Source organism: Corvus kubaryi, unplaced genomic scaffold, assembly GCF_017639235.1.
Source record: "Corvus kubaryi isolate FWS band 111438036 unplaced genomic scaffold, C.kubaryi_AGA036_p1.0 37357, whole genome shotgun sequence".
Lineage (NCBI taxonomy): Eukaryota > Metazoa > Chordata > Aves > Passeriformes > Corvidae > Corvus > Corvus kubaryi.
The window spans coordinates 9,352,169-9,367,117 of NW_024581117.1; the positions used below are offsets into that span (position 1 = coordinate 9,352,169).

Sequence of the window (14,949 nt, forward strand, 5' to 3'; positions counted from 1 at the left end):
TGTGTAGTAAATAGAATATTAAATCTGGAATTTCTCTGGAGTTTTAGGTATTTTAGTGACCAGTAACTTTGTGATTTTTATACAGAGATAAAAGAAAGCAACACAGCCTGAGGACAGCTATAGTTCCAGCAGCAATCACTCCTTGAAATACAGACTATCACAATAGTCAAAACCTGCAATTAATGCTTTTGAATTGTGCAAATTGGTGATCCAAAGTGATACTTAACTATCTTCAGTAAGAGCCAGGAGAATCCCATTCAAACTTTCAAGGATCTGATCTTCAGCTTCTGTGTCATCTTCACAAAGCCCAAGGTATTCCAGGTGCTTACTCAGGGTTTCTATACAGAATGGGATAGAAAACTCTAGTGAGGCAGCATGGAAAATACTGAGTTCCTTGTGGAACAGTGCTAACATCTTATTATAAAATCATTTCCTGAAGGGTCAAGATCTAAATATGCTCATTTAATCCAAGAGCATGAGGTCAAAGGCTTGGTCACTTCTCATACAGCACATAGCTCTTGTGCAGGCATAAACATGTAGAGATAAATTGTCTGGAAACAGAAATTAACATATAATAACTGTGGCAGAGTTTGAGGTGGGAAGGAGAGAGGAATAATTACAGGACCCAAATCAAGTCTGTCATTTCCAAATACCTGTTTATCATAAAGACAGTACTTGCAGCTCAGCTAACTGGGTACCTACAGTGATAGTGGCCAGTAGCAGGCCCCAAATGAATACAAGAAACAGATGAGGTCAAATACTTCTCCCTTTATTTCTGTCAACTTTGGCCTTTAGAAACATACCTAGTATTTGCATCAATATACATTTAATACATGTTGATCAACTTGTATTCGAAAATTTTTTTATCTGTATAAGTTAATTCACAATTCTTATCTCCACATCACACAGTGACATTCAGTTCCACAGTTTGACTGTTGTAAGAGGAAGACACTTTCCTTTGTTTTAAAATATTTGCCAAAAAGGTCAGAGTTGATGGCCTTTGAGTTGCTGTAGTAAGAGAAAGGAATTATCCCTATTTGCCCTTCCATGTCTGTCATAATCAGATGGATTTTTGTTATAGTCCTCCTTTGCAATTCCTCTGCCAATTGGCTTAGGATTTACAGAAACTTTGATAACTTGCCTGAATCTTTTTCCAGTTCACTTTTATTTATTTTTTCTTTTTGGTGAGGATCTAGAATTTGAAAGTGTTCTCAAGACTCAGGTGGACTGGGATTAAGACAGAGATTGTCATGTTTTGTTTTCTACTCTGTTAATTCTTTGTCTATTTGAGACTGGCTTTTGTGCAGCTAATCAAAATGACCCATTATCTTCTGGGCAGAGGGAGTTACTTAAACCCCACCATCCTTTAGAATTTGGCCATCTTTTCCCCATGTAGGTAGTTTGCATTTGCAGGCACTGAACTTGATGTGCCTCTTTATGCCAAGTCATGCAGGATGATACAATTTTCCTGCGATTCTCTACAGTAAATTTCAATTTTGAGTACTCCAAATAATCAAAAAACTCCTTTCTATTCTGCTATTTCTAGGTCACTTATGAATATATTGAATTACACAGGCTCCAGTAAAGGTAACCTCAATAATTTTGGCTTTCTATTGTAAAAGCAGTCTTTAGTCAGTTCCTCAGACTTCATCAGATAATTTATAAAAACTTGATTAATTTAACCATCTTGGGACTGATTCCTCAATAGTCCTTGTGTTTAATTCCATGCTTCTGCAGGGGCATTGAAGCAGACCCTGTTAAGACAGTTATTTTTGTGAAAAGGCAGTAGAACACCTACAGATTGTGACTAAAACTGACCAGAAAAGGATATTTATTTCTCTTTTGTGGAAAATTCTGGGGTGTTGACATTTTGTTTCATCCCATGCTGGAATAGATTGTTGAAATGGTGGAACTAGAGGCAAACCAGAACAATTTGTTGTAGTTTTTTTGCAGAAGTGGTTCTTTGCCAGCCAGGGCTGCCTGGCGCACTGCCCGGCCGGTGGGGAGCCAGGCTGGAATGGTGCCAGCCAGCTGGTCAGACAGCAGGGAGTGCCTGCCCGCCTGGCCTCTGAGGAGGGTTTTAGCAGAATAAACATGTTCTGAAGGAATACTGTTCGTTTTCTTGAATCAGCATTTTTGCCAGAATATTGCTCATCAGCTTTAGTAATTCACCGTAGAAGTGGGGGAAATGGTCACTCATTGCCTGCAGGGCCTGAGTTTAGAAATCTCTTGAGACTGAGGTACAAAAGGCTTTTTTCCTGAGCTGAAGGCATAGATTATTAATTCATATATAAATCTGTACATAAGATACTGAGTGAGAGGCATAGTAACAGATTTTTGCTGTGGGAGTTGGTTTTTGATTGTCCTAATGAGAGCAGAGACAATAGTGCAGAAAATGTGCTGTAGCACAGGAATTTCATCTGGCTTCTGCAGTGGGGAAAGAGCTATGAGGGGTGAGCTCTTTGAATCCCTTGACCCATTGCTGTGTTTTGACCTATAAAGTCCTCACGGAGTGAGGAAGAAGAATCCCACGCATCTCTCTCAGCAACTGATTTTGCCCCCTCTAAAACAGCAATGGCTTCTGATTTTTTCATTTTCATAGCACTTCACATGTGTAGAAATTATTTTCTCTTTTTTTCTGGAGGAAGTATAGACTCTATCCTTCAATACAAATGGTACTCTTGGTGTTACTTATTATTGTTTGGGTCCTGAGCAGTGTGAGGTCTGTATGAGCCAATTTGTTGGAGGGCTTGGAACAACTTAATCCAGTCAAATACCTTGTGTTTTGCTGCTTCTTCCTTTGGTAATTTCCCATACTAAGCTTATTCTTCTGTCACTTACCTTTAGTATACTTTAGAAGGGTTTTCCATGGATGATTATTATCATCATTATTATTCAAGGCAGGGAAACAAGGTAATGTGTTTTTCCAGAGTATAAAGATGTGGTAGTTATTCACAACAGAGGTCTATTTAGCTCTGTCTAATGTCTCTTGTAATAGATGGCTAAAGAACAGTAAAAGAAGACACTATATATCCTTTCCCAGGTATGCTTTCTTAACTTCTAGTAATCAACTCCATAGGGATTTTCTTTGCCAGAAGTTTAATCTTGCTCGGTTGCACTTAAATTCATTAAAGTATTTATGTTAAATTTGTTTGAAATTTAGCTTGCAGAACATGGACTAGAGATAAGTGCCACAAAGTAACTATGGATTGAGAGAGAAAATAACTCATTCTTGTTTTTTCATGTTGAAATTGTCGTCTGGCCCTCTCTTGACTGTAGTTTTCTCTAAATGTATTGCAACACCAGGGCAGGACACACAAGTCTCTATTTTGACATATCCTGTGTAACGGCTGAGGGAGGAGGGTTAGGGCTGAGAAACTGCTAGAGTTCTGCAAGTCAAGAGTAGCTGAAAGGCATAAGATGTGGCCTGAAGAAACTAAAAGCTCAACTCAGTACTGCAAAATAGCTGCTGGGTGTATCTAGCAATGTAATTAAAAGCAAAGCAAAAAGCAAAGTTGACCTGCATTCATGTTAGTGTGGCAGCCTGCAAAATCATGCAGCTGTAAGTCTCCATTTTCTCACAGTATTTTTTTAATGCTCTTCCCTAAAATAAAAAAAAAGAATTCCTGGTTTGTGGCATGACCTATATAAACCTATGGTGATAAATGTACCTGTATGCTGAGTAGAAGTATTATTGCACAGTAGTCGAAATAAAGCTCTAGGTCTTGTCTGGGAATGTGATATTAAATTTATTTCATATGAGACATGAAGGAGTAAATTAGAGATGGAGAAGTCCAGGAGAGCTGGTAAGTGTGTGTGTGTGTGTGTTAAGAGCAAATAAAGCCTGTAAGGTCACATATATTCCTGCTGGCTGTGAGTGGTGCAGCTACATGATTATAGCATTTTGCTGTAAACCAACGGTAGCAAAAGTTGCTGCTTTTGATTTTGTTATCAGGGAAGGGAGAAGAAAGGTGCCATTCAATTCAAGGAAAGATTTTTTTTTTAATTTCTCCAGTGTTGAATTATTGTATTTCATCTCCAGAAAGTTATGCAACTGTTTTGGGACTGGGCTGACTTACATTCTTTCCAATAGAACTATCTTATCTGGGTGCATGAAGTAAAGTATTGGAGGAACAGATCCTCCATCTCTTCAGGCTTTCAAACCCATGGCAAGAAAATTGTTCTATAAATCAGATAAGCTATTATCTGTGTCTCCATGAAAAGCCACTTACGGCCATGTTAAAAGATACATTTTGTGTCTTTGTCACTGCACTCGAGGATGATGAGATGTAGGAGAAAAATCACAAGATTTAAAAGGACCTGGGGAGAGAATTTAAAACTAGTATCCTGAGGATGAAAGGGATATAATTATGAACAACTCCTGACCTGGCTGGTTTTTAACTCTTGTTCCTCTGTATTCTTCAGCAACTCTCTTCAAGGAGGAAAGGAGTGGGAATGTATGAGTATAGTTTTTCCTTGAAGGCTGGAACCCTGTCATTATCTGGGAATTGAAATATCTCCTTTCACCCACTTTCAGAATCTGAGAGGGGCCATATTTTCCCCAATATTCTTTTCTCCTGGTCTAGACTGTTGGTAATTATTCTCAATGTTAATGGCCAAACACATAACAGTTTCCGAGCATGCTTTAAAAATACCTCTTGCCAAGAACTGGAAAATAGAGGAAAGCCCACTGTGTTGTCCCCAAAATCTAGCCTTTGCCCCTTGCTTTTGCAGCCTTTCTGGACTGCACTGGCCCATCCTGAACTCCTTAAAGTATTGTTCAATGCCTGTGATCCTGTGGGATGGACCTTTGAACATTTTACTATTCAAAGAATATGAGAAAGCAGCAGGTTTCAAAGGAGATTTTAGTGTTTAGCGTGAGCCACAGGTTGAAAGGATGATGAAGACAGGAATTTAAGCCTGGCTGGCTAGTACTTACGTTAATGTTCTCTATTAATCACAGGGATTTACAAAAACTTTCTATAATCCATGTCTAAAATTCTCTTAATTGTCGCAAATCAGATCGGAGAGCCACAAATGCTCTCTTTGATGTGGTGTCATGCATGGCATTATTTTTTTTTTTTTTTTTTTTTGAAAATGAGATAAAGAAATCACCTAGCAGTAAAGTAGAAGAAGAAAAGAGGCACGGAACATAAGTGGGTCATCATCTGGTTTCCATGGCTCGATACAGAGTGTTGGATTTTCAATGCCTGAACATCAACTGCTAGACAAAGGGTGCTGCAAAGGGGTGGTGAGCAGAAAAAACTTAAAAGAGAGATTTCAAAAGAAGAGTGTGCTGATGCAGGAAGGGGTTCCAATTGATAACACCCTTTGAGAACCTGTGCATATTTCTAACTTGAGCAAAACTGAGTGAATGGAGAAGTTGGAAATGGAAGCAGTGAAAGGAGATGGACAAATGTTGCATCATTTGGTTGGGAATTGTACTGTTGAAGCTTAGAGTTTCATGGTGCATGACTGGAGTATGAAGCTCTAAGTGCATAAACAAAGGCTTTTTTCTTCCTTAACAGTGAGAAACTGAGATGGCCTGAAGAAATTTTCAGAAAACTAGTAGAGAAATGCAGGCTCCGAAGAGGCCCTAGTAAAAGGAGATACTGCTAGTCTTGTGGTAACCCATACTGATATACTATTATGGTGAGAAAAAATGGTGATTGATTGTGAAATGAAGATTGTTTGGGAGGGGGAAAGCAACTCTATATTTTTATAATTTTTGGCTTTATTCTCAGATAATTGAATTCCCACCAAGGAGGGACTACAGGAAAGAATGTGTATGAGGAAAGCTGTGGGTAGAAAGCAGATCCTGTTGACTTGTGGCTGATGTAATGCCCTGTGGAGTCAATGAGAAAAATGGCTGCAGAACCCTGACTGAAAACAGATAAGAGGAAAAATATGATAACCTAAAGCAGGTCAGTGAGATAAGTCAAAAGAAAGCCAGCCAAGTGCAGTCAGGGAGAACATATGTGCCAAAGAGATGACCTATAGCATGAAAAGCTGCTTAATTGTATTCTGTTAAACTTACTCGTTTTTTTGAGGGGTGGAGAATAGGGATAAAATTCACTTCAGTGTAAGGGTATCAAAATGTTGTAAACTTGTGTACCAGGATGTGCCTTTTTCATGCCTGATGATTTAACTGTGACTTAGTGCTTAGGGACTAGGTCTGTTTGATATAGACCAACTTCACAGGCTAATGCTGAGCCTGAGCTCTCAGATGCTCCAATTCATTATGCAAGGTAAGGAAATTCTAGATCCAAAGGCTGGAAGTTATGCTAGCAGGAATAGCCACAAATGTGCTGTGCTCAAAAGCAAGAAGTAAAGCACCATCAGCACAATCTGTGTTTGGGTAATATTTTCAGGTAGTTTTTTTTTTTTTTTAATAAACAAGAGGTCAGAAAACTTGATGGTTTAAATCAAAGTTCAACTTCTTTCACAGTTGTTTGGTTCCAGGAGGTGTTGATTTTATCATGTATTATGAAAGAGGAGTAAATTGTCAGTACAGCAAAGCTACGTGTGAGCAGGTAAGCAATCAGACAAATTGTGACCGCTAGGGATAAATTGGCTTAATTTACGGAAACAAATGAAGTCTGTGTCTTGCTCACTGGAGATCTAATTTTCTGCATTTGCTGAATGATGTTGGTCTCTAAAGATACCTTTGATCACACAGTTAATATACATCTTCAGTTTTGCAGCATAAAGTGATTTAAAGGAACCCTTCCCTATGGTTATCGTGTCTGTATGGGAAGTATGCCATAGTCTCAGCCAAAGAGCATTCAGCCTCATTTTCCTGGCTCCCTAAATTTAGCTTGAAGAGCTGTCAGTGGAGGCAAAACCAATTAGGCTCCATGGCAGAGAAAACACTAATTTCCTTTGGCTGACAAATCCTACAAGGGGTTTTTTAGCCAAGCAAAAAACAGCTGTGAAAAAATAAGCCTTTTTGCTGGTATGAAAGCATCAGCCCAGCCCTCATCTCTCCCTGCTAAGCAGTCTCTTGGGAGCGTAGGTGGATGTTGGAGACTGTGGACAGTGACAAGAAAGCTGCAGTGTCCAGGCCCAGCATGTGTTGTCACAAGGAAAGACATCAGTGGGTGTTGGGCACAGGATGGTGGGCTGGAGAGCTGGGAAGATGTTCCATCCCTGTCCCCAGTGTCTGCTGCCTCTGCAGTGAAGCAGGGTCATTCATCCCTGGCCATGGCAGTGTGTGTGAACCAGAACAGGGACTTGTTGCAAAGCCCTGCTTGGCTGCAGGTGTTTTGGTTGGTGTGTGGGTGTTACTGGAGCACGCTGATGCACAGCAGAAGCCAGAACGTGTGTGTAGTGCATCACCAGGCAGGGTGCAGGAAACAGGGCTGCAAACCCAGCCATGGGCACGGCTGGCAGAGCAAGGAGGCCCTGACAGGGAGCCCAGTGGCAGGAGAGCTGTATGGAGTGATGACAAATAACAAAGCAAATGCAATTATTGGCCTTTTGTGCCTGGGCTCCACCTAAACAGGCACAGCACAAAGGTCCCACTGTCCAGATTAAAATTCCTGAACTTCTAGGGTTTAATTAATGATTGCTTCTATGCAAGTAAACTCATAGGCCTGAGCATTTGTCTGTTCTGCTTGTGTGTGACAAATGTTGTTTGAAGAGGCTGTAGTACAAAGATATATTGTTGGCCTTGAAAGGCATTCATTTCTCTTTGCTTCTCTGGTACAACACCAAAAAAAGAGTATATTTTGTCTGCAGCTTGTCTGCCACCTGCACCTGTCTTGTTCTTGCTGATTGCTTGTATGACTCCACTCAAGATCTGGAAAAAGACACTGAGAGAGGAGGATTTTGTTCCTGCACTGTTGAAGATAAGGGTATTGTATGACCTGTGGAGTGACGTGTCTTTTTAATTTCAGAGGTCTCCAGAATAAAGTGGACAGCAGTGGGAATTTGCCTAAATTCTGTTAAATGTAAATTTTTTTGTGATGCTGTCTGCAATTTTGTAGTGCTGAGTATTATAATGTTGATCCTGACGTGTGTTTGACCCATTTTATAACTTGAGAGAGATGTGAAGATCCTTGGAACACAGTATTAAAGTTGGTTGCATAGTGGATGTGCCAGGAATGTTTTTTTCTTGCTTAATGGGGGTGTGTGTGTGTTTGGCTATTTTTGTGCAGTATAAGAGACTTTGTACTGTAAAAAAAAGACCATTCTCAAGTCTGACACACGTTTGAAAAGTTATGGCCTTATAAGCTCTGTTGGTGCTTAATGCAAGTAACATGTTGCTGTAAGATATGACTTATAATTCAGAGCTCTGCTCCAAACCTGAGTTGCTCAGCAGAATCTGCTTACTGGTGCATCACTTTATCAATATCTATAAAGTGTTACTTTTATGGTTGTTCCCAGCAGAGCAAGAAGGATCAGATTTTAAATGTATGTAGATGGACACAGGTGTCTTAACAATTTTGAAAATCTGGTATTTTTTTGCTGGGTAATTTTTTGTTTGGTTTAACTTAATCATGTTGACCTGGTTACCTGTGCTGTGTGAGTAGGTTTGAGCTCTGCTGTGTGAGTGGGTTGGTGTTACCTGGGCACTGAAGGTCGCAGTAAGGTTTTCCTGGACAAGTATATGTTTACATAATGCTGTGTAAGCTTTTTTGAGAGTACCTAGCACTATCAGGTTCCAAAATCTTGGCAGGTTTCTCTCACTTTTATTTGTCTGGAAGAAATGCTTGCAATCATTAGAAATTATCTAAATAATTTTAATAATATCAAAATTATCGAAGTGTATGGGAGGGGCTTTGGAGAAAAGGAAAAAGAAATGTTTAATATAGGGAGGGAGGGACTGTCTCTGAACATGTCATAAGATTCTTTTGCTGTGCTGAGCTTGTGCATCTTAGCTGAATTACTTTCTGACTAGATTTCTTCCTATTGTTCTACTTTTTTTTGCACAAGGAAGTTAAAGAATGATAAAATTATTTGGATAAAATAGTTTTGGGATGCTAAATATTTCAACATCTGCATTGAACAGCGCTGATTCCAAAAACTTCTGATATTTCTTATAGCCTTAAAATATTCTCTAATTTATAACATGGGCTAATTTCTTTCAAATGGGTATTTGTTTTTCCTTTCTGGAATTGATGTTTTTGAAGGAGTTTCTACAGGTCTTTCAGTAAAGCTGAGCTGCTTTTATTCCCAAATGTTTCTAGACTGATCAGGACATAGTTTTGCACTCTTGACTACCAAGCACCATAGCAAAGTCCCCATTCCAGTTTATAAATAACAATATACTGCACTGTCTTTTCCTGGACTGGGTCCTGGATGAAGTACTTTTTCTGTATAGATTTTAATTTAAATTATATCTCCATTACAAAACAGCTCCCCCTGAAAACTGGATTTTGATATTAGAATAGTGAAAAGATAATTTAGCTCTTTCCAAGTAGCACCGTATTTTATTTATTTAATTTAGGGTTTTTAATGCGTGTGGAGAGGATCCCAAAGCACAAGAGTGATAGTTTTAGCTGAATGGATATTAAAAGTTACTTGGATTGCAACAGAGCAAGAAGAGGGGTGGTGTGGTTTGGTTTGTTTTTTTTTTTTTTTTGGATTGTTGGTGACCCTGTGATGCAAACAAGTCCTTAGAAACAGACAAGATGGAAACACATACAGGTTATGGGCCTTCAGACACAATCTCATCCTTCCTCAAGTGTAAGAGCTTTGTTTCACAAAGCACCTCAGAAATGAGGCTGAGAGCCTTTGAGAAGTTAGTTCAAAACTGCTTCTGGGACTCTGTCTGCCCTCCTGCAGCCTGTACGGGTCAGGATGGCTTTATTGACTCTGGCGCAGAATATTTCTAGTTCTACAGAGTAAGAGGGGCTGAATTTTCATTAGGTTCTAGCAACAAGCTTTGTTGACTCTAATTTAAGTGCATCTGACACAATGATTTAAAACGTGGAAGGAAAAAAAACCCAAACAACTTGAATTAAAAGCAGCAGCTGTGGGATTTCCCTATGGTATTGATATATTATGGATTTATAATGCTGTTGAAGCAAATGGCAAGGTGCTGGGAAATGCTGAAAACTGCACACACAAGGAATTTGTAATATTGTCCAGGCTGGCTTTAGTAGTATTAGTTGTAAGGAAGGTAATACAGCTTACATCTAAAAATTGCCTGAATTCTTACATGGTTTTACATGAATAAATGTTTCTTTAGAAAAGGTAAGTTTGACAAACCTGAACTTAGAAGTGTATGGGTTTCTGTTTGTTGTTTATTATTATGCTGCCCAAAGTTTCGTACTTGGGCAGCACAAACAGTGCTGTGTGAGCAAAAGCAGGCTGTAAAGAGTAGGAACAAAAGTGGGAATAAAAACTTTGAGCCACGACCAGCAAATATATCAAAAGGATAAGCCTTCTGAGCAGAACATTCAGAAAGTGGGACAGGTACACATAAATGATGTAGGAGTTGAAGAAACAATCCACCAAGTTCAGCTATCTCCACCTGAATTGCAATAGAAAGTCAGTCCTGCAGAAATGACCCTGTACAAATAGAGGTAGTTTAGCCAGAAGCACTGCCTGTCTAATACTGGTTTAGTCCACTTATATTTTGTTCCCATCTCTCTGACTGTTTAAGGTCCTTTTAAGTTATATTTTGACCTGTTTTTTTATCAGTGTCCCACAACTACTGAGATGTTTAACTTTGCTTGAATAATTATTTAATTGACTAGGAAGATAATTACTCTAAATGGCTGCTCAGTTGTCATACTGCTCTTAAAGACAGATTATTTTGCCCTTAAACATACTGAGTATTACTAAGATTAGTTCTGCTGATGTCACAAGGTCCAATTGTGACGTGAGTTGCCATCATGTGAATGAAGGTGGAAGACTGAACCCTTTGATCCAGTTAACCAATACCTTGGAATGATCTGGAGACTAATGGAAATTAAAGTCTCAAAGGTGTATTTTAAATGCAGTATGAAAGGCATTCCTTTCACATGGAAAGATCATAGCCAAGGGCTTGTTCTCCAGCTTTGCCTGTCCTGAGGGCTGAGTCATAAGGAAGCATATTCAAAGGCTGGACCACTTAAATGCAGCTCCAGTCCTTCCAGCAGCACTTGGCAAAGTGCAGTATGTATGCAGAGGCACATGTGAGCATATTTGCTTTGATGGATGTTGTACTGTCAATAGAGAAGAATGAATTTTAGTTCTCTTTCAAATAGTTAAATTTCATGAGAACTCATCATTTTCCAGTGCTTTAAGTTCCCTTTTCATTGCCATTCTCATAATTTGCTAGTGTTCTTTAAACCAGCCTGTATTTTCATGTGACTATAAGTGTTAAGTATTGTTTGAATTAGAAGACACAAGAATTTTAGGTCTCCTATATTACTGCATTTAACATAGACCTACGCTTGTATATTTAAATGATCCTAAATTAGTTTTCTATTTCTGTCACACACATCTGCAATTTCTAGATGAGAGAAAATGAATCACATAGTAGAGATTGTATCTATCTATAGTTAACAAGAACTTTACTTACCCATAAAAGCTGTAGCTCTCCAGAATGGGGACAATAAAGAATAGCTGATCTGTGAGTCTGTGTCCTCTGCAGTGCCCAAGCTGTGAATAAGGGAGAATATTTTATAGCTTTCAAGCTGATGAGCAGCCCACAGCATGCTCACTCTTTCCTCCTCCTGCCTTTTTCTGTGACCCTGCTCTTCAAATGCATCTAATACTCCATAATTACTTAATCCTTCACCACGGCTTTTGTTTCCAGTTCTTAGATGTCATTAACAGAAATGGAAACATAGTAATTATCACTCTGGGAGAGAACCTTTCAGATCTTCAAAACAGTTTATACTGTATTTCCCTCTGCTGTCATTCAGAAGAGTGATTATTGAATCTAATAAGGGGCAGAGTTCCAAGACAGACTAGATTGATTGGCATCTACTTACAGCCAGATTTAAGAGTGCTCCTAGAAGCTGACTCTAAAGTGTAGCCAAATTTCATCCATACCTGGACCCCACCTGGCAGGTGCTAAGCCCTTGAGAAAGCATGGTCCAAGCCCTTCTTATTCTTCATACTCACCTTTCAAGTTTATGGCTAAAATATAAAAGAGGATTTTTTTTTTTTTTTTTTTTTTTCTCTAACGGAAACTTTAGAGCCTGAAGGTGCTATTTCTGGCTTACTGTTTTTGATCAAGTAGAATGTTTTCTGAAATATTCTCAATTATTATTTTGTAATGGTTCTCAAAAAAGCAATGCTGTTTTGGGAGCAATAGTTTGAAAAAAATGTACGGGGTTTGTTTTTTTTTTTCTGTTGCCTAAGCCCATTTTATGGGAAAGTCGAACCTGTAATAAATAAGAGCCAGTTATAGGACAACTTAAGAAGCATGTGCTGTGTTCTATTCAGGATGCATTACAACCCCTGCTGCAGCCTGAGTTAGAGGAAATGCTGTCTGCCAGTTAATACTATTTAAAGATTGTTCCAGTAAGCAGATTGAGCTTCCCAGTGTGGTGCTGCTTGGTGGGGGCTGTGTATTGCAGTGTCTGTGGCTGTAACAGTGGCTGCAAGTCTGTAGCATCCTAAAACTTCACTGCACCATGGAATTATAATCACTGTGGTGATTATAACGCTGGAGGGAGTTTAATTTGCTGACTCTTAAAAAGCAATCTGATAATGAGTTTGGAGCCTGAGGATCCTGTAAAGGAGGTGGAGATGTTTTACTGACTCTCTTGCTCAATAATTAAGAAGCTGCTCCCTTTGACTGGGCTTATGGAGAGGGAGGATGAGCTGAATTCTTTCTGACTTTTTTTTTTTTCCATTTGAAATGACATGTCTTCCGAAGTTGCATATGATTTGGAAAACAAAAGGTGAAGGTAATAGTCCTAAGGTAAAGATTGCTACCTTACATCCTGTAATGGGGAAAATTCTTGTGTGTATTGCACTGTGTTTGCATTGTCACATCCAGAAAAAAATGCTTTTTGCAGATGCTGGAGAAATAGAGCATGTATGCTTGACTGCTTAAAAGCGACCAAGGATCAGTCATGGATTAAGCTTCATGTCACAAAATGATGAGACCACCTTGCTGGTTCAGAGATTGACAAGATGAGCTGGTTCTTGTTGGCTTTGGGGTATCAAAGGTACCACTGTTTATTGAGGTCAGAGTGCAGACTGAGGCTTAGGCGGGATTGCCACATGCTGTCAGCATGGCCAGAGGTTGGGATATCTCTGAAATGCAAGCAAGAGCATTTTATTGGCAGAGCTGGTAAAGTGTGAAGCCCCAAAAGGGACAAGAACCAAAGGGGGATGAGTAGGAGGCGGTACTGCAGCATTAGACATACCAGACACATTCATCCTCCGTAGGAGCCAGTTCCAGTGTGTTTTGAAGTCAATAGGAATTTTTTCAAAGAACCTGGATCAGGCTCATAGATATGTAGAAAATGGTAATAATGAAAAAAAATTAACATCTTTCCTTGGTAGAAGATTGAAGACCACAAGGGAAACAAAACGAGGTATCTAGTAAATGGGTGAAGACAAGTAAGAAATCACATCAGATAAACACATCTTCAGTGTCATTCATCATCTTGCTGCAATGAATACTAATGGGGAAAGAGAGGTTCATAACACTGCACAAAGCACTGACAAGCAGCCAGGTATGGAAATCCTGTGCCAAATGAACTGTGATTTTATATGGAAACTAATCAGTTTCAAAGATTATGACAAAATATGAGAATCCAAATTTATAGAACTGCACTGTCAAGCTAAAATGCTCTTTCTGTTTGCACATAATCCTGCAAATCTGTTGTAAGAGACACTGCATGAGGTTCTTACCAGTATCAGGTGCTGATTATGGTGGGTGCTGTACAAATGCACAGGGAGCAATTTTTGCACTGGAAAAGTTTACAGCCAAACTGAAAAATCAAAAGATGCCTCATCAGTAACCTGGCACAGGGTCAGTGGCAGAGGCAGTGAGAGGAGCCAGCAGTGTTCCTGCTCCTCAGGTGAGGAACAACCTCAGCACTGGTGAAGCATTAACTGGTCAGTACTGCTGAGAGGGACAATGTGCTCCAGTCTCAGGCAGACCCTGTGCTTTTACAGCTTCTGAGGTAAAGCTGGGCCTCCACCTGGGGGACCTGAGCTGTATTTATGCCTCCTCTTCTAGACACATCCCAGGACTGATAGACAGGGAGAAAATATTTTCTCTGCAGATACCAATGAAAAAGCTTCCTTTCAGCAAAAGAAATTATCTAGAATAAATGGATGAGTCTTCCTTCCTTTCTTAGTTGATGGATTGCTTTAAGTTAAGTTAATCTAATAATTCTGCAGTGTGATGTATCTCATCTGAGGGTTAATTTGATGCTTTAATTTTTTACAAGGTGGAAATGGGATTCATTTGATTGTGGCTTCAAGTAAACTGTCCTTTTTCTAGGAGAAAAAAAAAAGGTGGACAGTGTGTACCTGCACTGCTCTGAGCAGTAAAATACCAGAAAAAGGTTTTTTGGAAAGGACTTTCTGCCCTGGGGAACATGCGCTGATTTCATATATAGTACTGTTTATCTTTGCCTTTGAATACTAGTGAAAGGGTATTTTGGTCTGATTCACAGGTCTAGTAGATACAGTTATTTTGGGAAACATCAGAAGATTTTTAGAAAAGGAGCTATCATTTTACTTGCTCAGTGTGAAACTTTTGTAACTGTGGTGAAAATAAAGCTAACAGAACAGAAGGGAGAATGGAGGAGTTGGAGCGGAGGGTGAGCATATCTGAGAGGAGAAGCTGGAGCCTGTGGTCATGCTTCAGTAAACTGCTTTGGGGAAAGAATTGGGAATAAGCTGATCTACAGCAGCACATTAAGATGCACAGCAAGTGCCATCCTTTTCATGGGGACACATCACCACACAGGGAGCAGGGCACAACTCACAGTGCTCTGAGAGGTGTGGCTGCACCTCCTGGCATGCTGCAGTGCTGCTCCA

General features: G+C 39.5%; 1 protein-coding gene across 1 annotated transcript in view; it reads right to left on the reverse strand.

Annotated features, from left to right (window-relative positions):
• The window catches only part of LOC121667058 (rap1 GTPase-GDP dissociation stimulator 1-like), a 31,638-nt gene extending 19,765 nt beyond the window's left edge, over nucleotides 1-11,873 (reverse strand). Inside the window, exons 1-2 of the mRNA XM_042033182.1 lie at nucleotides 11,516-11,873; nucleotides 228-338 (exon numbers count right to left, since the gene is read on the reverse strand). Coding sequence (XP_041889116.1) covers nucleotides 228-338; nucleotides 11,516-11,651 — 247 coding nt within the window. The 5' untranslated portion in view covers nucleotides 11,652-11,873. The remainder of the gene's footprint in view (nucleotides 1-227; nucleotides 339-11,515) is intronic.
• Nucleotides 11,874-14,949: the final 3,076 nt, after the last annotated feature.